Source organism: Ranitomeya variabilis, chromosome 1 (assembly GCF_051348905.1).
Source record: "Ranitomeya variabilis isolate aRanVar5 chromosome 1, aRanVar5.hap1, whole genome shotgun sequence".
Classification (NCBI taxonomy): domain Eukaryota; kingdom Metazoa; phylum Chordata; class Amphibia; order Anura; family Dendrobatidae; genus Ranitomeya; species Ranitomeya variabilis.
The window spans coordinates 418,056,697-418,083,285 of NC_135232.1; the positions used below are offsets into that span (position 1 = coordinate 418,056,697).

Genomic DNA, 26,589 nt, shown 5'->3' on the forward strand with positions numbered 1-26,589 from the left:
TGAGATATTTAACTCTTGTAAGTGTATTTAGCATTACAGGGAAGCCAAATTGTGAATGCACAGGAGGGGGATAATTGTTTTTGACTATTTCTCGTAGATTTTGGAATACAGAGATTCCCTGTCCAATGAATGTGCAGGGTCAGACTGGCTCACCAGAGAACCAGATGATTCTCCGGTGGGCCCAGGCACTGAATCCTGCTGGCATACAGGGCTGGCAGCTGCCTAGGGCCCCCACTGCTCCAGGGGCCCCAAGCCAGTGGCATGACGCTAATAGCAGCACACCATGCAGCAACTATGGGGCCCATGAGTCAGGGGGGCCCACCCGGTGCCAGCAGAACAGCATCGGGAGACAGGAAGCAGAAGCCTGTCCCAGGTGCTAAAGAAAAATGAATATTTACTCTTCCCCATGCCCCCATGGGCATGGAGAGGAGTGAATATTCATTTCACTGTAATAGCTGGCAGTGTTAGCCGCAGGCTACAATACCGCATGTGCAGCTGGTGGGGGCCCGGTGGTGGAGGGAGGCCCCTGCAGGCGGCTAACACTGAGGGTAATCTGGCCAGTTTATCTGACATCAAAGCTCCGGGGGGCCCCTGGCCAGATTGCCCTCAAGTGTGGCAGGCAGGGAGCGATGCCTGCAGCTCCACTGCCTACAGGAGAAAATGGCAGCGGAGCTGCAGCGATCCGTCCTGCTTCCTGCCGGGCGCTTCCGGTCTGACACAGCAGCGCAGCTGGATGACATCATTTAGTGCGCGGCTGTGCTGGAGAGGAAGCTGCCGGCGACGAAGATGCTGCTGGTGAACGGACAGAGCTGTTAGTGGTGTTGTGTGTGTGTCTGCGAAAGAACATGCAGAGATGTGTATGTGCGAGTAGGTGGTGGAGAGGGAAATGTGGGTGATGGAAAGGATGATGTGGGTGGTGGGGGAGGAGGCAATGATGGTAGTGGTGGGAAGTGCAATGATGGGGGTGGTGGGGGGAGAAGGCAATGATGTAGGAGATGGAGAGGGCAATGATGGGAGTGGCAGGGGAGAAAGCAATGATGGCGGTGTGGGGGAGAAGGCAATGGTGGTGGTGGAAAGGACGATGGAGTGGTGGGGCAGGAGGCAATGATGGAGGTGGTGGAATTGGCAATGATGTGGTAGAGGGGGAGAAAACAATCAGAGATGGTGGAAAGGGCAATGATGGGGGGTGGTGGGGAAGAAGGCAATGATGGAGGAGATAGAAAGGGCAATGATGGGGGTGGTGGGGAAGGCAATGATGAAGGTGGTGGAAAGGATAATGATGGGGGTAGTGGGGGAGAAGGCAATGATGGAGGTGGTGGAAAGGGCAATGATGGGGGTGGTGATGAGGACAATGATGGGGTGGAGGGGGAGAACAATGATGGAGATGGTGGAGCGGGTTATGAGTGCTACATTATATTCTATGAAGAAGCTGCATTATATTCTATCAGGGTTCTGATTATACTATATGAGGGCTGTATTATATTCTATGAGGGGGCTACACCAACCCCTTCTACATAATTAAGACGTGTACTACCTTATATTATACCCCGATATTAGCGTGTTTTACCGCACAATCAGTGGTCTTGTATTTATTTCTATGTAGCTACACAGTGGGCCCAAAGAACAATTTTCTCCGGTGGGCTCAAGGTGCTCCAGTCCGACGCTGGTCCTATGATAAAATGCAACTTGGCCTATTAAGATGGTCTGACTAACGCGCCAGCTGTATTTCAGAATTTCATTAATCATGTTTTTTGGATTTCATTGGGCGCTTCAAGGTGGTGTATTTGGATGATATCCTTATATATTCTGCTGATAAAATGAAACATATGGGTCATCTCCGTGCTGTCCTCCAGAGGCTCAGGGAGAACTCTCTTTGCTAAACTGGAGAACTGTTCATTTTTTTGTGCAAGATTTGTCCTTTCTGCGGTTTATTTTGTCTGCGGGGGAGTTTCGCATGGACCCTGGAAAGGTACAGGCTATTCTTGATTGGGTGCAACCCAAAGATCTCAAGGGTCTTTAGCGATTTTTGGGTTTTGCCAATTACTATAGAAAATTCATTAAGGGGTTTTCACAGGTGGTTAAACCCCTCACTGATTTAACTCACAAGGAGGCTGATATAAAAAATTGGTCAGATCCAGCTTTAGGGCTCACTTCCACTTGCGAGGAAAACGGACGAGTGCAATCCGATAAAAAAAACGGATTGCACTCGGACCAATGTTATTCAATAGGTGTCTTTTCATTTGCAATTTTTTTCTCAGCTGAAATCGGACTGAGAAAAAAAAAATCGCAGCATGCTGCGTATTGCTGCGATTCTCGGACGAGACTCGCCAATGCAAGTCAATGGGTGCGAGAAAAAAAAAACGAATGGAATACAGACCATCCGTATTCCGTCCGTTTTTTACGGATACCTTACCATTCTGTGGCATAGAACACTGTAAATGGTCCTGTAAATGACTGTATAAAAATAGTTGCAGAGAAAAAAACCGGATTGCATACGGATGTAACACGGATGGTGCGATTAAAAAAAATCGCATTGCACTCGCATGACAATCGCATACGTTACATCCGTTTTTTCGGTCCAGATTACGGACCGTTTATTCTCTCGCAAGTGGAAATGAGCCCTCAGCGGCATTCTCTTCTTTAAAAGAATGTTTTATGACTGCTCCTCTACTGATTCAACCTGATCTGTCTAAGCCATTTATCGTGGCGGTGGATGCCTTGGAGGTGGGAATGGGGGCGGTATTGTCTCAAGGGCCCATCACGTTAACCAACTTAAAGGAAACCTGTCACCCCCCCAGGGCCTATTAAAGTAAAAGAGCCACCTTCAGCAGCACTAAGGCTGCATTCTGTGAAGGTGGCTCTTATGTTTATTATCCCTAGGAACGCTGAAATGAGTTTTATAAATTTTCCACCATACCTCTATTGAGTCAGGGAGGTATGTTTTCTACCCCGAGTCAATCGCCTCGCAGCCGTCCACCATCCCCCTCTGGCCTCCGGGCGCCTGCGCTCTGCAATCAGTTCTCAGGCATGAGCCGTACGTGCTGCCCGGGAACTTAAATCAGGTGATGTAAGGATATCGCGCCTGTAGCGGATGCCACAGATCCCACCCCGCAGTGTGTTATGATGTATTCACACTGTGGGGCAGGATCTGGGGCCTCTGCTACATGCAATCGCAATACCCTTACATCACCTAATGTAAGTTCCCGGGCAGCGGGTGGATGAAGAGTTGGAAAGGGGACATGCAGTCAAAAACAAGTATCTGCGCTATCCCATGTGAGGGTGAGTTTCTCTTTGGGAAAGCCCTAGATGACATCCTTAAAAAGGAAAAAGAAAGAAAGAAGGCTTTCCCTGACCACTCAATTCCTTTCTATGGGAGAATATTTAAAAGGCCATTCAGAAAAAGGAAGCTAGGAGAAAGAACGCCGCAATGGGCCACAAAAGAAGAAAAACAGAGGGGTACTATGTTTAGAGGACTTACCCGACGCAAAGACAAATACTAAAGTACCGGTCACTCCAGTAGGGGGTAGGCTAAAATTATTCTTCCCACAGTGGGCAAAAATAACAGCTAGTTCGTGGATCTTGAATATTATTAAGGAAGGAATTAAAATAGAATTCCTCCAAATTCCCCACGACTCCATCATAACATCCCTCAGCTCGCCAATACAACAAAAAGCCCTTGAAATAGAAATTCAAAGCCTACTAAACAAAAGAGTCTTTGTTAAAGTTCCAGAGGGGCAAGAAGGTACGGGCTTTTACTCTCCTCTATTTCTAATCCCTAAGCCCGATGGTTCATTTAGAATTTTTTTTAGTATTAATCTAAAAAAGCTTAATACATTTACTAGAAATCATAAATTTAAAATGGAATCCATCAGATTCCATTAAGCTCCTTTTCCCAAATTGCATAATGGGGGCATTGATCTAAAAGATGCATATTACCATCTCCCTATCCATGACAGATACCAAAGATACTTCAGGGTCACAGTGACATTCGAGAGCCAAATCAGTCACTTCCAGTACATGGCCATGCCCTTTGGCCTCTCTACAGCACCAAGGATCTTCACCAAAGTGATGTTAGAGGTGGTGGCTTATCTTCATCAAAAAGACACCTTAATTGTCCCTTACCTGGATGAATTTTTAGTCGTCGGGAATTCGGCTGTCCAGTGTGCTAAACGTTTAGCTTACACTGTCTCATCTTTAAAGATTCTAGGCTGGATCATCAACTTCAAGAAATCCAGACTTATCCCACATTCCCTCCAGATGTTTTTAGGGTTCCATGTAGATTCCACAAGCCAAAGGTGTCTACTCCCTCAGGTAAAGATATTGCTCACTAAAAATAAGGTGACAGCCGCAATAGACAAACCACAAATGTCTCTAAGGGAAGCAATGTCCTTGTTAGGATCCCTTTCTTCCTGTACCCCAGCTGTCCAGTGGGCACAATACCATACCCGGAAGCTGCAACATCAAATCCTTTGAAAGGAGAAACAACTTTTTGGCCACCTCAAAAACAAGATAACCTTATCTCAGGAAGTCCTAGCTTCTCTAGTATGGTGGTTAGATAGTAAACATTTGGCGGGTGGTGTCCCTTGGGTAATAACACCATCCCATACTTTAACTACTGATGCTAGTCCCCGCGGATGGGGAGCCCATATGGGAAATAGTTTCTGCCAAGGGATATGGAATAAAGAAGAAATCCAACATTCATCTAACCTAAAAGAACTAAATGCAGTAAATCATGCATTACATCATTTTCTTCCACAGCTTCGAGAAAAACACATCAGAATTTTGTCAGACAACACGACAGTGGCATATCTACACAAACAAGGGGGTACTCTATCAGACGCTCTAATGTCTTCCGCAGAAAAGATCTTGAACTTGGTTGGAAGACATCTTCTATCCCTTTCTGCCCTTCACATGAACAACCAACAGGCGGACTTCCTAAGTCGATACACTCTACGACAGGGAGAATGGTACCTAAATCATTACATCTTGCAAAAAATAGCATTAGTATGGGGTCATTCTCAGACAGACCTTTTTGCTATGAGAGAAAACAAACAAGTACGGAAATTTGCCTCCCTATCTTTGGCAGACCATCCGGACATTCTAAACGCTCTTCAAATACTTTGGCGATTCAATCTAGCATATGCCTTCCTTCCGATAATTCTACTGCCACAAGTCATTCGGACGAGGAGGCCAGGATGATTTTAACAGCACCATTTTTGCCCAAGAGACCATGGTTCTCGTGCCTACAATGTCAGTGTCAGACCCCTGGGTCCTTCCCTCAATTCCAGACCTACTCTCTCAGGGACCTTTCTTCCACCCTCAAGTTGACAGCCTCCACTTGACGGCCTAGAATTTGAAAGGCAGATACCAAGATCTAGAGGATTCTCAGAAGGGTTAATTGATACACTGCTGCACAGCAGGAAACAGTCCACTACAAAGATTTATGCTAAAATATGGAGGAAGTTTCTTCAGTTCCATACAACTTCCGATTCTACAGAAGTCCCGATAAGACCCATCTTAGAATTCCTACAAAAGGGAAGTTAGGTCTTTCTGTAAATACACTAAAAGTCCACGTGTCTGCACTAGGTGCCCTCTATGGCCATAATGTTTGAAACAATAAATGGGTGTCCCGATTCATCACAGCTTGTGAACGAATTAGCCCCGTTCACATACCTAGGGTTCCTCCTTGGGATTTAAGCCTAGTCCTAGGCGCTCTAACAGAACCTCCATTTCAGCCTACAGATACAGCATCTCTAAAACACCTGTCGCTAAAAACAGCCTTCTTAGTAGCACTAACATTGGCTAGGAGAGTCCGCGACATTCAGGCCCTGTCTATAGATCCACCCTTCCATCTGACATTTCAGGATAGGTTCATTTTAAAACCGGACATAGATCACAAGAAATAATTCTCTCGACTTTCTTTAGGGACACCTTCACTCCTGAGGAACAAACGTTTCATACCCTGGACGTCAGGAGAATAGTATTACAATACATTGAAAGAACTAGGAGTTGGAGGCAGTGTAGGGCTCTGTTCATATCACGAAGGGCACCTTATCCAGGTGGATTAGAGACGCTATCCGGCTGGCTTACTCCGTGAAAAATAAAGATCCTCCGGAGGGCATTAAAGCACATTCCACCAGAGCTATGGCATCTTCCTGGGCCGAAAGGGGAAACGTTCCAATTGAGGACATATGTAAGGCGGCAACATGGTCGGCTCCTTCTACCGTCTATAACCACTATAGGCTTGACAGCACGTCGACTTCTGACCTGGACTTTGGCAGGACTGTCCTCAGCACGGTGGTCCCCCCCAGGTGATGGTCTCTGGAAATCTCTCCAGTGGGTGCTGTCATGGCGAAGAGTAAAAAGCCGGATTACTTACCGGTAATGCCCTTTTAATGAGTCCACGACAGCACCCAGTCACTTCCCTCCCTAAAGATTAATATAGTACATACTAATTGGATTACTCCTTTTCTAGAGTAAATAAGTTTAAACATAAAATGATAAGCATTTTGCCTAATACTGGCGGTCCTCCTGGTACTCTGAAACCCAACTGACGGGGAGAGGCGGACCACCCCCTTTTATTCTTTCTGTAGGTTTCCTGTTCCTATGGGGCGGATCCCTCTCTGCAGTGGGTGCTGTCGTGGACTTATTAAAAGAGCATTACTGGTAAGTAATCTGGCTTTTTTACTACCTAAATGTTGCTAACTTTTGAATACGCCTCTATAGAGGGCAGACTCTAAGGCCGTTATTTGGCAGTTTATTGCCAAAGCAGAAATCAGGACCACACAATCATAATCTCAGTATGCCGATGGGGTTAAAGAGTGAGACCCCATACTCCGTTAACCATTTAGATGCCATAGTCACTATTGACAGTGACATCTAAGAGGTTAATGGTTGGTGAAAACACCATTCAAGGTTGATGCAGCAAGGCGTACAGCCGACAGCTGCTGCATTTTCATCAGTAAAAGACGTATTGGTGGTCACTATCCCCTCGAAGAAGCTGTAAACAACACGCGAAAAGCACTTTGGGGCTCTAGTCTTTTGTTCTGGTGACTGCTATTTGGCTCCATTTGGGTAAGAGTGCAATATTAGGGATATAACTCCATGATAATTATAGTGTACATTTTTTTGGACATGGTACCTGTATATCCATAGCGATAGTTATATCCATGTTATAGACCATGCCCATTATACATTTTTTCCCTATAATATTTTTTCTGCACTTCCCTCCAGTGGGACCTACAATTTTGACACATTATATAAACTTTTCATGCATCTGTCACTCAGGTAATGGTCTTTGGTTGTTTTCCTTTTTGTTTTATCATGTTTGTGTATTTTATATAATTGTTAATAAAGTGTATACCGTATATACTCGAGTATAAGCCGACCCGAGTATAAGCCGACCCCCCTAATTTTGCCACAAAAAACTGGGAAAACTTATTGACTCGAGTATAAGCCTAGGGTGGAAAATGCAGCAGGTACCGGTGAATTTCAAAATTAAAAATAGATACTCCATACCATTCATTATGGCCCCATAGATGTTCCACATAAAGCTGTGCCATATATAATGCTCTGCACAGTTCATTATGGCCCCATAGATGCTCCATAGAAAGCTGTGCCGTATATAATGCTCTGCACCGTTCATTATGGCCCCATAGATGCTCCACATAAAGCTGTGCCATATATATAATGCTCTGCACCGTTGCCCCATAGCTGTGCCATATATATAATGCTCTGCACCGTTGCCCCATAGATAGCTGTGCCATATATAATGCTCTGCACCGTTGCCCCATAGCTGCCATATAGTGCTCTGCACCATTGCCCCATATATAGCTGTGCCATATAGTGCTCTGCACCGTTGCCCCATAGATAGCTGTGCCATATAGTGCTCTGCACCGTTGCCCCATAGATAGCTGTGCCATATAGTGCTCTGCACCGTTGCCCCATAGATAGCTGTGCCATATAGTGCTCTGCACCGTTGCCCCATAGCTGTGCCATATAGTGCTCTGCACCGTTGCCCCATAGCTGTGCCATATAGTGCTCTGCACCGTTGCCCCATAGCTGTGCCATATATATAATGCTCTGCACCGTTGCCCCATAGCTGTGCCATATAGTGCTCTGCACCGTTGCCCCATAGATGCTCCACATAAATCTGTGCCATTGCTGCTGCTGCAATAAAAAAAAAAAAAAACACATACTCACCTCTCTTGCAGCTCCTCACGTCCCGTCCCGGCGTCTCTCCGCACTGACTGATCAGGCAGAGGGCGGCGCGCACACTATATGCGTCATCGCGCCCTCTGACCTGCACGGTCAGAGCGGAGAGACGCCGGGAAGATGGCGCGGCGCCCGGCGTGTGGAACGAGGACAGGTGAATATGACATACTTACCTGCTCCCGGCGTCCCGCTCCTTCCCCCGGACAGCTGGTCTTCGGTGCCGCAGCCTCTTCCTCTATCAGCGGTCACCGGCACCGCTTCATTAGAGAAATGAATAGGCGGCTCCGCCCCTATGGGAGGTGGAGCAGCCTATTCATTTCTCTAATGAGCGGTCCCACGTGACCGCTCAGGGGAAGAGGCTGCGGCACCCGGAGACCGTGGGACGGGCAGGGGGAGCGACAGGAACGCCGGAACTAGGTGAGTATATGACAGTCCTCACCCGCCGACCCCACCACCGATCATGACTCGAGTATAAGCCGAGAGGGGCACTTTCAGCCCAAAAATTTGGGCTGAAAATCTCGGCTTATACTCGAGTATATACGGTATTTCTTCTGCCAAAAACTCCTATCTGGCTTTTTGCTACATATAATTCTTTGGAGTGGCTCAATGTGGCTTAGATGGACGTTTGGCTAAAATGAACCTAGTGAATCTATTGCTATTCAGAGAAATTATAAAAGTAGCTAGCTCTATAGATACTGCATCGACACCACATAATAAAGTGGCAGACTCCTCTGCCACTTGCATTAATGCCTTAACCCCATAAAGAATGTAAAATCTGTATACTGATAGTTTTTGATGGTTTTTCTAAGTGAATTACCACGATAGTAAACTGAGCACAAGCCTAGTCTTTACAGGAGGAAAGTTAAAAGAAGAAAGGAATGGGATTGACAGTCTTTATGCAATTCCACATCTCAAAAGACCGTGTTATTTTTATAAGAATACATTAGGGAGCAAATGTGGACGGTTTATAGATAATAGTGTTCATCGGATAAACCGGAACATAATCATACAGCATTTCGCTTGTTACTTCCCTCCTAAAGCTTATGAAGACTCTTTATCTTTCCTAACCGGATGTATTCTGTGCAAATATACCTCCCACTGCACCTAAAATGAGTAGTAATCAACAAAGCCCATTGCAGTCAAATTTGCCAATAAAATCCGGGGGGTGTAAGAGTAGATGTCTTCTTAGAAATTGATCCGACTCCCATGAAATCCAATTTTACAGAGTGAGTACAGAGAGAATACAAAACAAACCAGTCCATAAATAATTTAAGATGCAGCACTGCAGCCTAAGTGTCCAGATGTTCAATTCCATTTTCTCTCTGCTGAATTGTCACAAGCAAACACATGAACCACTCTTTGACCTATTCTCTTACCCCACTTCCTTTCACCTTCTAGTTTAACACAATTTCAGATTATCACATGAGGAATTAGAACGGATGTGACTGAACGGTAAATAAAAGCTTTGTTCTAGCATTTGCGGAGGATTTATTTTAACACATACAAAGTAACACCATCAGACAAGTCATATGATTATGGGTCTGTGTAAATGAAGAATTCCATTTTTTGTGCTATTTTTTGCAAAAAGAAAAATTAAATTCTTGCAGGGAACACATCCGTCACATGACAGACAAAATAACATTTACTGTAAGAGTCCAGCTTGTTTCCATACTGACAGCCGTCATTTTATGGATTAGGAAAATCAAAATAGTCCAGTATGCTGTGCTATTTTTTTCTATTATAAATATTCTGTGACGAAGGAGATGTAAACATAACGAACTATCTGAAACATGAATAAAAACAAGAATGCCATTTTTGTTATGTTTTTTAAATAAAATTATTTGTTTTATTCTTCTTAAGCATCACGCATATTAAAAGGGTCAAATGTAAAAAGCACAATTTTTACAAAAAAGAAAAACATTCACATAATCCTCACATTGCAAGACCTTGAACAGTATAATATTGGGCAGCGCAAAGTAAAAATATTTAAAAAAATCAATTGTAAACATGAAAAATACATTTTCCTGAAACAATCAAAAATCTGGAAGCAGAAGTACAAAATTACAGATCTAATTAAACAAAACCTAACAGAAAGAAATGGGCGTTTTGTACAACAAATTAATATGCCTTGATTTTCAAATTGATGTTGAAAATTAAAAGAAACTGAACAGTTGTTATAGGCAACAAGCGATTACACTGGACAGATAAATTATTGCTGTGGAATAATACTGCAGAAATCTATCTTTAAAGTGGATATTAAGGATAAGACATTGTGATTTTGCAATGCCAAGAAAATCCCAGAAAACAACTGGAGAAGGAAGTTGTAACCTCATGGCTTCTTGTTTTACAAAAAAAAAAGAAAAAAAATACAAAAAAACCAATGGTATAAAAGAAAATTAATTGTATACAAAATGTTGGAAACCAGGAAATTAACAAAAAAAGGAAAAAAAAAAATTACCTCAATACAATATACAGTGTGTTACATGTGAAACAACACCCTCAGACTTAAAGAAGATCGAGTTCAGAAGAGATCCATTGAAAAATAACTACCGTATATACTCGAGTATAAAACCGACCTGAGTATAAGCCGAGGCCCCTAATTTTGCCACAAAAAAACTGAGAAAACTTATTGACTCGAGTATAAGCCTCGGGTGGGAAATGCAGCAGCTACTGGAAAATTTCAGAAATAAACCCAGATACCAATAAAAGTAAAATTAATTGAGACATCAGTAGGTTAAATGTTTTTGAACATCCATATTGAATCTGGAGCCCCATATAGTACTCCATACAGTTCATGATGGGCCCCATAAGATGCTCCATACAAAATATGCCCCATATAATGCTGCACAAAGGTTAATGTTGACCCCCATAAGATGCTCCATATTAAAATATGCCCCATATAATGCTGCAGAGAGGTTAATGATGGCCCCCATAAGATGCTCCATATTAAAATATGCCCCATATAATGCTGCACAAAGGTTGATGACCCCATAAGATGCTCCATATTAAAATATGCCGCATAAAATGCTCCATAAAAAGTTGGTGGCCCCATAAGATGCTCCATATTAAAATATGCCCCATATAATGCTCCATAAAGGTTGATGTCCCCTTAAGATGCTCCATAGAATAATATGCCCCATATGCTGCTGCTGTGATAAAAAAAAAAAAAATTACACACTCACCTTTCGTCACTGGGGGCCAGGTGCCGGTGTCCTGAGCAGGCGGGGACACCAATGCGCTATGGGGGCCAGGTGCCGGAGTCGCCGTTGCCTCAGGCCCCCGGGCCTTGCGATATTCACCTGTCCCCGTTGCGCGCCGCTGTGTCTTCCAGGTCTCTGAAGTGACTGTTCAGGCAGAGGGCACGCACTAAACACGTCATCGCGCCCTCTGACCTGAATGTCACAGCAAGAGGACCCGGAAGACACAGTGAGGTGGTGGAACAGGGACAGGTGAATATCGCATGGCTCACCCTCCCCCGTCATACTCACCCCCTCCTGGCGTGGTTTCTGCTTCTCAGATGGTCTCTGGTGCTTGCAGCTCTTCCTGTGTTCAGCTGTCACATGGTACCGCTCATTAAAGTAATGAATATGCGCTCCACGCCTATGGGAGTGGAGACACGTCCATACTCATTACTTTAATGAGCGGTACCATGTCACCGCTGAGCACAGGAAGAGCTGCTGTGCTGGGACAACAAAGTGATGCAGGGAGGACTTGCTGCGATCGCGCGAGGAGTGGGTGAGTATGATGGGCTGAAAATCTCGGCTTATCCTTGAGTATATATGGTATTTAATTATATAGAACAAGTTAAAAAGACATTAAAAAAGCAAAAATGTTTCACTGTGGATGCTAGTGTGGCCACATTGTTTATGGACAATTGCAAAAATGCATAAAAATATTTCAAAATATCACTCTTGTAGTTTAAGGCTTGATAGATAAATAAGGTGCATTTTGGTATATAATATAGGCACTCTATACAGAAAAGGGTAAAAAATAGAGGATTTTATATATTATATACAGTTAAGTCCATATGTATTTGGACATAGACAACATTTTTCTAATTTGGGTTATAGACATTACCACAATGAATTTTAAACAAAACAATTCAGATGCAGTTGAAGTTCAGACCTTCAGCTTTCATTTGAGGGTATCCACATTAAAATTGGATGAAGGGTTTAGGAGTTTCAGCTTAACATGTGCCACCCTGTTTTTAAAGGGACCAAAAGCAATTGGACAATTGACTCCAAGGCTATTTCATGGACATATATGGACTTAACTGTTATTATATATATATATATATCAAACTAAGAAGCAATGTTTGATACAGCAGGGATCTCATTTATATCTGAGCGAAATGCTATTAAGTTCAGTTCCCTACAGAATCAATGGTAAACACAACATATGTGATATAGTAAATATGAGAAGAATTGACGTATTCTCATTCCCCCATATGAAAGCCCTTGAGGTGGTGTAAAGTATATACCGTTAGGAATACCTGAGTAGAGTGCTGCAGTTGGTGGTCCACATTTGCGTCCCCTCATTGAAATGTTCCTTGTTTTACGGCATTCAAAACTGATTAATTTGCAAGACTCACGGAGTGAGGGGACGCACGTGTGGACCAGCAAGTACAGCACTCTACTCAGGTATTCCTAACGGTACATACTTTACACCACCTCTCAAGGACTCTCATATGGGGGAATGAGAGCACAGCAATACTTCTCATATTTACTATATTAGATATGTTGTGTTTATCATTGATTCTCTGGGGAACTGAACTTACCGTAATAGCATTTCGCTCAGATATAAATTATATCCCTGCAGAATTAAACATTGCTTCTTAGTTTGCATTATATATATATAAAAATCCTCTATTTTGTGACCCCTTTCTGTGTAGAGTGCCTATATTAAACACCAAAATGCACCTTATTTAGAGTTGACCGAATTTGTTCGGATTCTGTTCCGAATACAATCGGCAGCGTATATAGTTTTTGCAATATTGGTCGAACACAGCCGAACGTCATTAGATTCAATGCGAGTAGGAATTACCGAATATGTTCAGAACCGATCATCAAACATGTATTCGACACGAAAAGGGTACCAATATTTCACGAATATGGCAAATTCAGATTCGGTGACCAAATCAAAACAAGTTCGCTCAACTCTACATATTTTTCTATCAAGCCTTTAACTACAAGAGTGATATTCTGAAAATTTTTTATGCATTTTGGCAATTGTCCTTAAACAACGTAGCTACACTAGCGTCCTTTGTGAAACGTTGGTCTTGCTCTATTTAATTAGTTATTTTTCAATGGATCTCTTCTGAACTCGGTCTTCATTACGTCTGAGAGCGTTGTTTCAATTGTTATTGAAGTGCCATTTGTAATACTCACATATGGAAGCTTATGAGTAAATAGTGTGCTACATGTCCAGATTAATTACCGTATTTGTCGAGTGAATAACAAGAGGGATACAAAACATCATAATTACCTATACACTGCAACAAAGCTATATTTATATATAAAAAAATACTTAAAGATAAACTGAAAAGGCACATATATTATAGACCAGGACAACAATTTTTCTGTATTAATTTCCTTTAAATGAGAAATAGGATTTACAATCTATATACAAAAATAGCCTGTGTCCCCTCTTCACTAGCACCACGAGAATGATGAAACTGTCCTTGCCTAGTTTGTTCTTTTATGTCTGGCCTACCATTCCTTAAGAACGGCTGTGTCACCAGGTCAAGGGGACCCCCATCGTGAAGGTAGCGATAGGTCCTGGAGATGAGGATCCGCATCAGACATCTACAGAATATATGCCAGAAATGTCTATAGGAGAGATTACCCCACCGTATTTTTTAAAGCTAGCCTTAATGATGACCTGTTTACCAAATTGATATCTCCCCTGAATCAGGATCCAGTCACTTCTTTGACAACTCATTCTCTCTTTCTTTCAATAATTTTAATAAGTAAGCAAATATAGTTTACATTAGAAACATGACAGAAAATAGGATATAAACTAGGATCTTTGTTATTCAATCATATATACAATGGAACATTTTGCTCCATAATTTAGGCAAACAATGCGATAATATACGATTTATGGCATAACAACTTGATCATCAAGTGTGACCAACAAGGCAGATTAGAGGCAGTTGGGAGAATATAAATCCCTAGATTAGATAGTAAAAGCTCTCATGTAGAATGAGTAGATAAAGGATATTTTAAATCCTTGATCCGCTCCTTTAATGAAACAATATGGTGCTTTAAATAATGCAGTATGTGCTGCATTGAAGTTTTCCTTGTTTTAAGGCATTCAAAACTGATTAACTTACACGACTTATTAACCTACCATACAATCATGACACCAGTGAGGCTAAAAATATAAAATAGATAGGTAACCCTGTATAATATATGTATTTCATATACGTTAAACTCTACACACAAAGCATAGCCAAACACATGAGATTTACAAAAAGCTGTATATTTTCAGGAGATATTTTCATTTTATAGCAGCTCTAGGTCAGGTAGGACACAATTAGAGGAGAGCTTCCAACTACCGGTAATTTGTATTTTAAACGACTTGTAATTGTACCCAGTTACTGCAAAAATTAAAGTAACCTCAAAATTTAGTGAGCAGTAATCTATTGAGACTAACACTAAATGTCAGTGTGTAGGGGAAAGAAGCTTGCTGAGAAATTTATTTTAGCAACAATATCCACATCTAAGGCTACTTTCACACTAGCGTCGCAATGCGTCGTTGTGGATAAAAAACGCATCCTGCAAAGTTGTCTGCAGGATGCGTTTTTTCTCCATAGACTTTTATTAGCGACGCAGTGCCACACGTCGCAACCGTCGTGCGACAGTTGCGCCGTGTTTTGGCGCACCGCCGCCACAAAAAAGTTACATGTAACTTTTTTGTGCGTCGAGACCGCCATTTTCGAAACTCCGCCCCCTTCTCCCTGGACCTTGCAATGGGGCAGCGGAAGCGTCGTAAGACTGCTTCCGCTGCCCACGTTGGGCATTTTTTGCACAGTGTGCGTCGGTACGTCGGGCCGACGCAGCGCGACGGCCCCGTACCGACGCTAGTGTGAAAGCAGCCTAATTCAGTTGCTAAGAATTACCTTTATTAGCGGTTGGTTTGCTATTAAATTACTGGTAGATACTGGGTAGAACGATCTTGATAAAAATAATCATTTTGTAATGTCTGCATTGCTTCTGGTTACTGACACAATAAAAGGAATACATTAAAGAGGTTCTTCAAGAATGTAATGAAATGGCCCCCATCATGTAATTGAAATGATAGGCTATCCTAGTCATGTCTTAAGATGGACTGCTGTCTGAAGAAACACAGCTCCCTAAACCTGTGTATCAAATGACAGAACACTAGTTAGTATGGCAAGTAGACAAAACTCAACTCAGCGAGAAGGGCTGTAGCACCAGAAGTAAAAAAAAATCTTCTTGGCTGGCTGAGCACAAAGGATTTTTATTCTCCAGCCTAAGTTTTCTGTGCTCAGTCAGCAGAGATTAATTTCTTCTCACACTACAAAACCTCTGCTACAGCTCCGCTATGTTTGCTTATGAACAAATACTCCGTCAGTTGATGCAAGGTAAGATTTTAATACTAGAGGTTAGGACCATCCCAAATTTGGGTACACCTTGATGCCGGTGGGATGGCCTTATGTTTGTTTTTTAACCAAGAACGGTGTTTACCAAGTACCCAAAGTTGTTTATAAGCACTATTACTTTTACTTATTTACTTGCAGCAGGGTATCTGTTTATTCTGTTTCTGTCTTGGTTTTTTCAGTTGCAACGCTGGACTCGGAAGCTATGTTTCTTCCAACTGTCCTAACACGCGACTAGGAGGGTCTGACATTTGAATTATTTGATGACGGCAATTTGTTACATTCCAGGAGAATTCCTTAAAGTTGGTTTTCTCAAAGCTCAAGACCGCCAACAGAGAGCAAGTCTGTAAAAGCAGCTATCCTTCTGGTGGAAGCAGCCTGTCTAATACATTAACCCCTTCACCCCCGGAGCTTTTTCCGTTTTTCCGTTTTCGTTTTTCGCTCCCCTCCTTCCCAGAGCCATAACTTTTTTATTTTTCCGTCAATTTCGCCATGTGAGGGCTTATTTTTTGCGGGACGAGTTGTACTTTTGAACGACATCATTGGTTTTACCATGTCGTGTACTAGAAAACGGGAAAAAAATTCCAAGTGCAGTGAAATTGCAAAAAAAGTGCAATCCCACACTTGTTTTTTGCTTGCCTATTTTGCTAGGTTCACTAAATGCTAAAACTGACCTGCCATTATGATTCTCCAGGTCACTACGAGTTCATAGACACCTAACATGACTAGGTTATTTTTCACCTAAGTGGTGAAAAAAAATTCCAAACTTTGCAAAAAAAAACCAAAACAAAAATGCGCCATTTTCCGATACTCGTAGCGTCTCCATTTTTCGTGATCTGGGGTCAGGTGAGGGCTTATTTTTTGCGTGCCGAGCTGGCGTTTTTAATGATAGCATTTTGGTGTAGATACGTTCTTTTGATCGCCCGTTATTGCATTTTAATGCAATGTCGTGGCGACCAAAAAAAACGTAAATCTGGCGTTTCGAATTTTTTTCTCATTACGCCATTTAGCGATCAGGTTAATGCTTTTTTTTAATTGATAGATCGGGCGATTCTGAACGCGGCGATACCAAATATGTGTAGGTTGGGGTTTTTTTTTATTGATTTATTTTGATTGGGGCGAAAGGGGGGTGATTTAAACTTTTATATTTTTTTTATTTTTTTCACATTTTTAAAAACTTTTTTTTTTTACTTTTGCCATGCTTCTATAGCCTCCATGGGAGGCTAGAAGCAGGCACAGCCCGATCGGCTCTGCTACATAACAGCGATCATCAGATCGCTGTTATGTAGGAGAATTGCAGGTGTGCTGTGAGCGCCGACCACAGGGGGGCGCTCACAGCCACCGGCAATCAGTAACCATAGAGGTCTCAAGGACCTCTATGGTTACAATGGAGGAGCATCGCCGACCCCCGATCATGTGACGGGGGTCGGCGATGCGCTCATATCCGGCCGCACGGCCGGATGCGGTAGTTAAATGCCGCTGTCTGCGCTTGACAGCGGCATTTAACTAGTTAATAGCGGCGGGTGATCGCGATTTCACCCGCCGCTATTGCGCGCACATGTCAGCTGTAAAAAACAGCTGACATGTCGCGACTTTGATGTGCGCTCACCGCCGGAGCGCACATCAAAGCGGGGGTCCCGACATGTGACGTACTATTCCGTCACATGTCGGGAAGGGGTTAAATGGTTGTCTGTTCATTTCAATGGCTGGAATATAATGCCACATAATAGCTAGACCTGAATTTCCCCAGAGACAGCTGATAACCAGGGCAAAAGAAGTCACACATGCCGATTCTCTTACAACCAGCTTTTAGCTTTTAACAGGAGAAGCCACCAATAGTAAAGTTGCCATTTTTCCCCACAATAAAGGTCTCCCCGCAGAGACTCAAAATGACATCAGTGCAATGTCACATTTTACGCTGTACAAGCCTAAATTTATACACCTCTTATACATGTAGACCGATTGTAATGCCACTCACTGCATGCACTCTGTATATGTACACATTAGATATGGTTATTGGATAATTAATGGTCATTTTAGACATACAAAAATATGTAACGCTCAGCATAAATGCATATGCACAATATGCACTAAAATGTTGCGATAGACCTGTGAAATGGTCTTATTCATAGCCTGTATTACATAACATTTTACAACTTCCTTAGGCATACATACATTTTGCCATGTGCTATCAATAAGGTAACATTGCATATACAGATCGTGTTCTGATGTAAACTATGGAGCCAAGACAAACGTAAAAGTCTTGTCTCTGCTATTACTATAGCAAAGCTGTCTGACACCACCTTCCTATTTGGCTTTTATATAGAGATGTTGCCTTTCGATTGCATTTGCAAACAATCTTAATCTAAATATTTTACAAGCTATGTAGAAGCAGTCAAGCTATCTAAGATTCAAACCAAAATATTTTAGAAGCAGATTACCATGACAAGATTAATCAGTACACCAATCATCAGAAGTTATAATCATTGTGGTATGCTCTTAAATTATGTATTCAGCTAAATGATGTCCTCCACCGTATTTGTACTGTCTTAAATGGGTGTGGTTTCTTACCTACCAACAAGTCTAAAATGACTTGCCAATGTTTGAATGAGTCTATGGGGCGAAGCTTGTAGACCATTAAAGGGAATAACAGCGATCACAGAAAAAAAAAAAATAAAGTCCGATTTGCAATTCATTTCTCTCTCCTCTCTATGCTCTAGCATATCAGAGAAGAGAGAAATGGGGCCCCCCGTGGACCCCCAATACCTCAGCCATCCCAGAGTCCCTCCTGCTTTGTCCCCCGGCCTTCCGCATCATCTTCCTGGAAGAAAATGGCCGGAGCATGCGCAGTGCACCCGCCAAGATCTGAAGGCAGTAACCGGCAACAGTAGGAAATTACGATTTATTCCTTTTGATCACTGTGAAAGACCCTATCACAGTGATCAAAATAAAAACAAAAAAAAATAGTAAATCAAACCCCTCCTTAGTTAGAAAAAAAATAAAAATACATTTTTTTTTCCATTCTTTGCAGCTAGGGTTGGGGTTAGGTTTTTTCAAAAGTAAAAAAAAAAAAATATATATGACGACGATATGACAGCTAGTGTTGAGCAAAAGTGCTCGCTACTCGAGTCTACATCAGTTGCTAGGGTACGCCCGGAGAATCGTGGATTCCCGAATTTTTTGTTTCGGGGAAGGGATTCGAGCAAGTCACTCGAGCACCCATGATACTCGGTGCATACCCAAGCGCCTGATGCAAACTGGAGTAGAGAGCACTTTCGCTCAACACCAATGACATATTCAGTATGATGACCTAATGTTAGCAAATTCTGTGTTGTACCTGTGGGTTCAAAATGCTCACCAATACCCCTGGATAAAAACCTTGAGGGGTGTGGTTTCCAAAATTGGGTCACTTGCCAGGGGTTTCCACTGTTTAGACACATCAGTGGGTCTTCATTGTGCTCCCATTGATCCCAGCCAAAAAGTTAAACTGTGCTCCCTTCCTTCTGAGCCCTGTCATGCACCCAAACAGTGGATTTCCCCCCACATATAGGATATCTGTGTACTCTTCTGAAAATAAAAAAGTTTGGGTTTAAAGTAAATTTTCTGTGAAGAAAGTTAAATGTTAATTTTTTCCTTCCATATTGCTGTAGTTCTCGTGAAGCACCCGAAGGGTTAATAAACTTCTTGAATGTGGTTTAGAGTACTTTGAGGTGTGCAGCTTTTAGAATGGTGTCACTTTTGGTTATTTTGTCATATTGACCCCTCAAAGTCACTTCAAATGTGATGTGGTCCCTAACAAAAAAAAAAAAAAAACGGATTTGTAAATTTTGTTGGAAAAATGAGAAATCGCTAGTCTACTTTTAACCCTTATAAAGTCCTAACCAAAAGTAAAATGTTTCCAAAATTGTACTGTGGGAAATGTTATGTACTATTTTGTGTGACATATTTCTCTGATTTAAGGACACAAAAAATAGAAGTTTGAAAATTGCTAAATTTTCTAAACGTTTGCAAAATTTCAGTTTTTTTCATAAACGCAAATCATATTGAAGAAATTTTACCACTAAGGCTACTTTCACACATCCGTTTTTTGCCGTCAGGCACAATCCGGCGAATTTAAAAAAAAAAAAGGGATCTGGCGTATGACGCCACCGGATCCGGTTTTTTCCCATAAACTTTTATTAGCGCCGGATGGCCTTCCGTTTTTCGCCGGATCCAGCAAAAATTGTGGATCCGTTTTTTTGTGTCTGGTGAAAAACCGGACAGTGTCTGATCCGGCGATGTCCAGCTTTTCCTATAATGGATTCCGTTTTTTTTTTTCAACTGCACATGCCCAGAAATGGTATTTTTCCATTTTGGTTCACTCTCTCAAAAAAAACCCAAAACAGATCCGTTGCATCAGTTTTTCACAATTTGCAACGGATCCGTTTTTTTTTTTAAATTTGCCGGATCCTGCCTGGCGGCAAAAATCTGATGCATGAAAGTAGCCTAACATGAAGTACAATATGTCACAAATAAGCAGTCTCAGAATCAGTGGGATCCATTGAGTTATAACCTCAAAGTGACAGTGGTCAGAATTGTAAAAATTGGCCTGGTCATTAAGGTCAATATTGTCTCAGTCGCTAAGGGGTAAAGATGGGAATAACCCTTTAACTTTAAAATCCATTTTCTTAACCAAGGAGAAAGTTTTACACCTTGGATCAGTGTCTTTGTAGGGGAAGTGAGAGTAGGAATAAACAGTCTACTACAGTCATCTCTCCCTATCAACAACCTTCCAGGGAACCGACCCATGATTTTTTGTGCTCCCTGTTATGTATTTAAAAGCTGTGCAATTAATTGCTCATTGAAAGTGAATATATTTGCAGATGTATATGTCTCCATTCAAGAACTGTATGTGCTTAAGGTTTCCAAGAAAGGACCTCAAATGATGCAATAGACATAAATTAGGTAAATGAAGGTGGGGAGAGATGTTACAAAATAATTACAGACACTTCACTGAAGCATGACACCCAACAGACACCTAAATGGGTTGTCTCAAGCTAGTATCATTCAAAGCTCAATAGGTGTCGAAAAACAGGTATTTGCAATGAAAATACGAATAATGGTGTGTGGTTTAGTAAATATATTACATTTTCATTTGTAAGTGTCCCCTGCCATTTCTCCTGTGCATTTCCATCTTCAGTAGTGGACAGTCATGCTCAGTCGTTTCCTGGCTCTGTTCCTGCCCATTCAGCGTACTGTCAGCAGAGAGGCTGATTCTATGAGAGGACTACCATGTGGAAGGTAGATGTAACAAGGAGAGAACACGGAAGAGGGAGATAGACAGACACATTGAAAAATAGATATGAGGTAGATAGGCAGGAGCTGAGGTGTTAACAGAAACTGTCTGCGATGCATTCCCTTTCTTTACTAAAAAAAAAAAAAAAACTGTTTCTCATTAACCAATAGGCCATTCAGTGCCTGAAAAGATTTCTGAACATTAGGATCCTGGAGATTTTTTTGGTGCTTTCAGTTTTAATGGTATAGGAAAGAGGTCTTCATGCTGTCCTGAGCATGCACAAATTCTGTGTGACACCTTTAACATTTATAGGACGTTTGCTGATTACTGGGCTAGACATTTTGCCAAACATGACACTTTATGCAATTTTTACAAAATATTACTCCAAATTGTCAAGTGCTAAGTTGCACTTCTGTAAGGTGCCAGATGATACTTTCCAAAAATAGTTGACTATAAGCAATCAAATTTTTCCCATTATTTTTATTTGTTCAAGTTATATTTGTGCATTTCAAAAGTGTAAAAATTGTCCCCACGCCCGTAAGATGAAGGCTCCGATTCAGCAAAGTGATTGTGCCAGACTTCGGATGTAAATAGCTTCGACTTTTGCCATTTTCTCAGCAGTTTCCCCCAGCTCCGCCAAAACCCCACAACTCAACTAATTCATGATGAGCTGCGTCACTCCTTACTCCAGTCCCTGACTAGAGTAAGATTTGTAGCCAGGTGCACACCACTTGTTAGGCGCTCCTAATATATTAAGAGGCATGTGCCTCATATTAAATTAGGGAGATCTGATTCCAGCATGGCTCCTCATCAAGAATGGCATGAAATAAATGGCCAGTTTTCATACATCAGTAAACAAAAAACCTTTATGTCACATCTATAGGACATGTCATAGGCATCAGTTCTAATTAGTGGGAACCTGATCTGAAAAACCCACACATCACCTCATTACAGCTTTCATACACTGCCACTTATGCAATGATTGCTTGCACTTGCCCATTATGGTACTTTGGTATCCTAGTTGTCAGACCCTGAAAGATCAGACTTCCTTGATATGATTGACTGGCTTTAAAAGTCATTCATAACATTTTTTTTTCTGCTGTATGAGAGATTGTATTATATAAGAAAGTACTAGATGCTTTAATAAGAATTGATAGAATTAGAACCACTTTCATTTTAAGACCTGTATTTGCAAAGACAACACAAGTATATAAGAAAAAACATACACCGTGAATATTCATTATGACATTTTCAATAGAGGGCAGTAAACTCAAAGGCTAACTAAATTACTAGATGAAACAGCCACCACAGAGTACCATATAATCAGTCGAAGAAAAAGTAGTAGCAACATTTACATTAGAATAGTTTTGTATAGTGGAGTGTTATAAAATCTGACTGTTCAAGCTAAAAGGAAATTGACTTACAGTCAGAGCTATTTTCTTATACTTTATATGTAGAATCAGTCCAGAAAAATAAAAGATATTAAAAACAATAATGGTTCAAAATACATTATACAAAAATAAATACTATTTCGTTTGTTAAGAATAATAATTAAAAAAAATGATTAGAACATCAGTGCACTGATAAAAGCAAAGAAAATAATAAAAAAAAAGTAGCTGAAAACTTTCGGCTGACAGAAATCTTAATCCATGGTTTTAGTTCTTAGCCTGAGGGAGCTCAATGTGTCCTGAGGGTAAAAGGACATCTTGAAAGGATACTATGTTCAGCACATAAATACATATCTTGTACTGTTCCCACAACTGCATTGAGATCACTATTAAAACAAAGCCTGGGGCACTTTGTGATGTATAAGATTGGTGGGTGGATTATAATTGACTTGAAGACTGTCATAGCACTGTTATGATAAAACCTGTAACTTGCTTCCAGCATGGCGGACCCATCTGTGCCCACCATCCATCTGTTTAGACATGATTGGCAAAGTAGTAGGAGACTCGCAGTGGTCGCCTCCGCCTGAAAGGAATGAACCACAGGATCTTCCAGCGAGTGCCAAAAACTTCTGAGAAGGTCTGCTGCCATGGTTTTCGAGCTCTCGATCTACAGAAGACAGCATTATTAGTGAAAGACGGCATTCCCATGGTGCATTTCAGTCAGTGTAGACAATACAGGGTTGGCTGGGGATCTATTAGAGGGCTTAGATGAATTATGTTCCCTAGCATCACAAATGTAGCTTTCCTTTCTTTGTGACATGCAGCTGCGTTTTACCACCACCTAGCAGGGGCTGAAACTTTATTGTCAATCAACGGAGGGCAACTTCTGAAGTTGTAGACAATCCAGGGATGACAAGAATTCATGTCAGCTGAACAGTGGCAAGTCCTTTCATACCTCTTTGAACCTTGAAAATACTACTATGTCTTATCGAAAACACCCCTCATAAGAACAAAAACAGAATTGAAAAAGATGAAAATGTTGCTTCCCCTCCCATGTAAGGATGCCAAAGTAATGGAAACAATAGATGTCAGTCATTTGAAAAATCAAACATCATTTTCTCTCACTATCATGATCAGGTAGAACAAATTACATACACGTGTGCTGTGAAATTAGGATATCTGCTTGGGAAACTGAACACTTTTCTTCCAATATGTGTTTGGATATTATATTTTTTTAAACATTAAAATAGATAAAATGTAAAGTGTATAAAATGCAAAATCTATTATCTACACATGAATAGGTACATTTGTAGATAAATGTTACATACATTTCATCACAACAGGTGGACATCTTCTCTATAGTAGTCATATCCTAGAAAAAATAAAAAATAAAAGAAGAGGGAAACAAATTAAGATCGTGCTTGTTCACTAGACAGAATAGCTTGTTTCAGCAAATCTCATGCACACACTGTTCACAGTATTTTCCTTGGGGAACAACAGATCTTTACATTAGGATAGGTTCACATCTGAATTTGAGACCACAGCGTATCGTCCGCAACCGCATGATAACGCAGCGTTTTTATCCGCATCAGCTTACGCATGACGGCAAAAAAACCCGCAGCGTTTTACATGCATTTGTGCTTTTTATGCGCATGTGTTTTATATTCGCAGGAGGACGTGTCTCAATGGGCATGTCTAAATCAGTTCCTGGACATGCACAGTCCGAAGTACGCAAGCGCATCGAACGCATGCGTACGCAAAGACATGCGTACACATGCGCTCCCATAGACAGTAATGCGTTCTTTTACACGCACTCATCTGCATGCCTGCGCATATTTGACAAAAGTTTGCCAACTCAAAAATTTAAACATGGTGCGTTAGCCGCGCCCCGCCGCACACAGCGAAAAAACGCATGCGTAAGCAAGTGCGGGTGAACGCTTGCACCTCCATCTACAATGTTAAAGATAGGAAATCAAGACGCATGTGGATGTATGCGTCAGAAACGCTGCGGACTCAACCGCAAATGTGAAACCAGCCTTAGTGTAATGTCACATTCTATAGCTAATTTATTCCAGATTTTCTTCATTAACTTCAATTGGGATGCCAAAACACAAGATATAAAAATACAAAGTAGATCCACAGCAAAATCAACAAACCTAGAAAGAAAATAAAGCACTTTCCTACATGGATCCTTCTTGATTAGGACAGTTTTCATTTTGGAACTCTAACCTCCCTCCCTCCTCCTTTCAATAGTCATAAATTTGATTTTTCCCCCCCATCAACATAACTATATGAGGACTTGTAGTTATTAAAAAAATTGCCTTTACTTAACCCCCTTTTGTGACCAAGCCAATATTTTCAATTCTGACCATGTCACTTTATGTGGTAATAACTCTGGAAAGCTTCAACGGATCCCACTGCTTCTGAGATTGTTTTTCGTGACACATTGCACTTCATGATAGTAGTAAAATTTTTTCAATATGACTTGCGTTTATGAAAAAAAAAAAATGAAAATTTGGCAATTTTCAAACTTAATTTTTGTGCCCTTAAATCAGAGAATCGTGTCACAGAAAATAGTTCATAAATAACATTTCCCACATGTCTACTTTACATCAGTACAATTTTGGAAACAATTTTTTTTTTGTTAGGACATTATAAGGGTTAAAAGTTGACTAGAGATTTCTAATTTTTCCAACAAAATTGACAAAACCATTTTTTTTAGGGACCACCTCATATTTGAAGTAACTTTGAGGTGTTAATATGACAGAAAATACCCAAAAGTGACACCATTCTAAAAACTGCATTCCTCAAGGTGCTCAAAACTACATTCAAGAAGTTTATTAACTCTTCAGGTGCTTCACGAGAACTAAAGCAATGTGGAAGGAAAAAATTAACATTTAACGTTTTTCACAAAAAATTTACTTTTGACCCAAATTTTTTATTTTCACAAGTGTAACAAGAGAAAATATACCACAAAATGTGTTGAGCAATTTCTCTTGAGTACACAGATACCCCGTACGTGGAGGAAAGCCACTGTTTGGGCGCATAGCAGGGCTCAGAGGGGAGGGAGCATCGTTTGACTTTTTGAACGCAAAATTTGCTTGGCAGGCACCATGTCGCGTTCGGAGACTCCCTGATGTGCCTAAACAGTGAAACCCCCCCCACCCCCCAATTTTAACTCCAACCCCAACACAGCCCTAACCCCACAACCCTAACCCCAATCCCACAACCCTAACGCTAATTTTCATGTTTTATTATTTTTACCTAAGGGGATGACAAGGGGGGGGGGGTGTTTATTTACTATTTTTCTTTCTTTTGAGCACTGTGATAGGGTCTACAACCGTGCTCAAAATGAACCAATAGGAAAAATCTGTTGTTGCCGGGCACCGGCCGGCAGATATCGGCAGGCACACTGCGCATGAGCCCGCCATTTACTTCCATGGAGATGATGTGGTGGACCGCTGGACAGAACAGGAGGGTCCGGGGATGGCAGAAGTACCCAGTTTCTCTCTCCTCTGGTATGCTAGATCATATCAGAGGAGAGAGAAATGAATTGAAATTCAGACTTTTTTGCAATCGTCTTTATTCGATGAATAACGGCAATCACAAGACTGGGTATGGTAAAAACCGACCTGAATCATGTTCTGACTCCCTTCGCTGTACACTTATTTCTCAGCGCTGTTAAAAAGCGCTGAGGAATAAGGCCCTTAACTGCTGCTGTTAAAAGGCATATTGGTGGTCATTAAGGGGTTGTGTGTTTGTGTGTGTGTTTGTGTGTGTGTGTGTGTGTGTGTGTTTATATATATATCTGCACACATACATGTAATAGAGTATATACACACACACTCCATAGACTAAAATAAGAGCCTCGGTTACATGGGAAACTAACCCCTGCAGTGCCCCACACCAAGAGCAGCAAAGCTGCTGGGTCCTAGCAAACCTAGATCATCTCTGTGCTGGACATACACAAGGCAATCAGGTAATTGCCAGGTCCTACAGGTGCATAAGCAATGTAAGAGGTAATTTTTAGGGTTGATCGAATAGCTGCGGATAAGTGCTTATCCAAATAGGTATTTCGCTTACCGAAT

The 26,589-nt window shown here is 41.5% G+C and overlaps 1 protein-coding gene across 2 annotated transcripts in view; it reads right to left on the reverse strand.

Moving 5' to 3' along the window:
• Positions 1–20,155: 20,155 nt before the first annotated feature.
• Positions 20,156–26,589, reverse strand: part of ZDHHC21 (zDHHC palmitoyltransferase 21) — a 78,536-nt gene continuing 72,102 nt past the window's right edge. The window contains exons 7-9 of one of the 2 annotated variants that reach the window (XR_013212291.1): positions 23,830–23,873; positions 22,066–23,168; positions 20,156–21,880 (exon numbers count right to left, since the gene is read on the reverse strand). Coding sequence is in view for 1 of the 2 variants with exons in the window: in XM_077249239.1 (XP_077105354.1) it covers positions 23,036–23,168; positions 23,830–23,873 (177 nt within the window). In the remaining variant the exon portion in view is untranslated. Of the gene's footprint in view, positions 21,881–21,965; positions 23,169–23,829; positions 23,874–26,589 lie in introns of those variants that run through there. The other variant, XM_077249239.1, reaches the window with a different exon arrangement.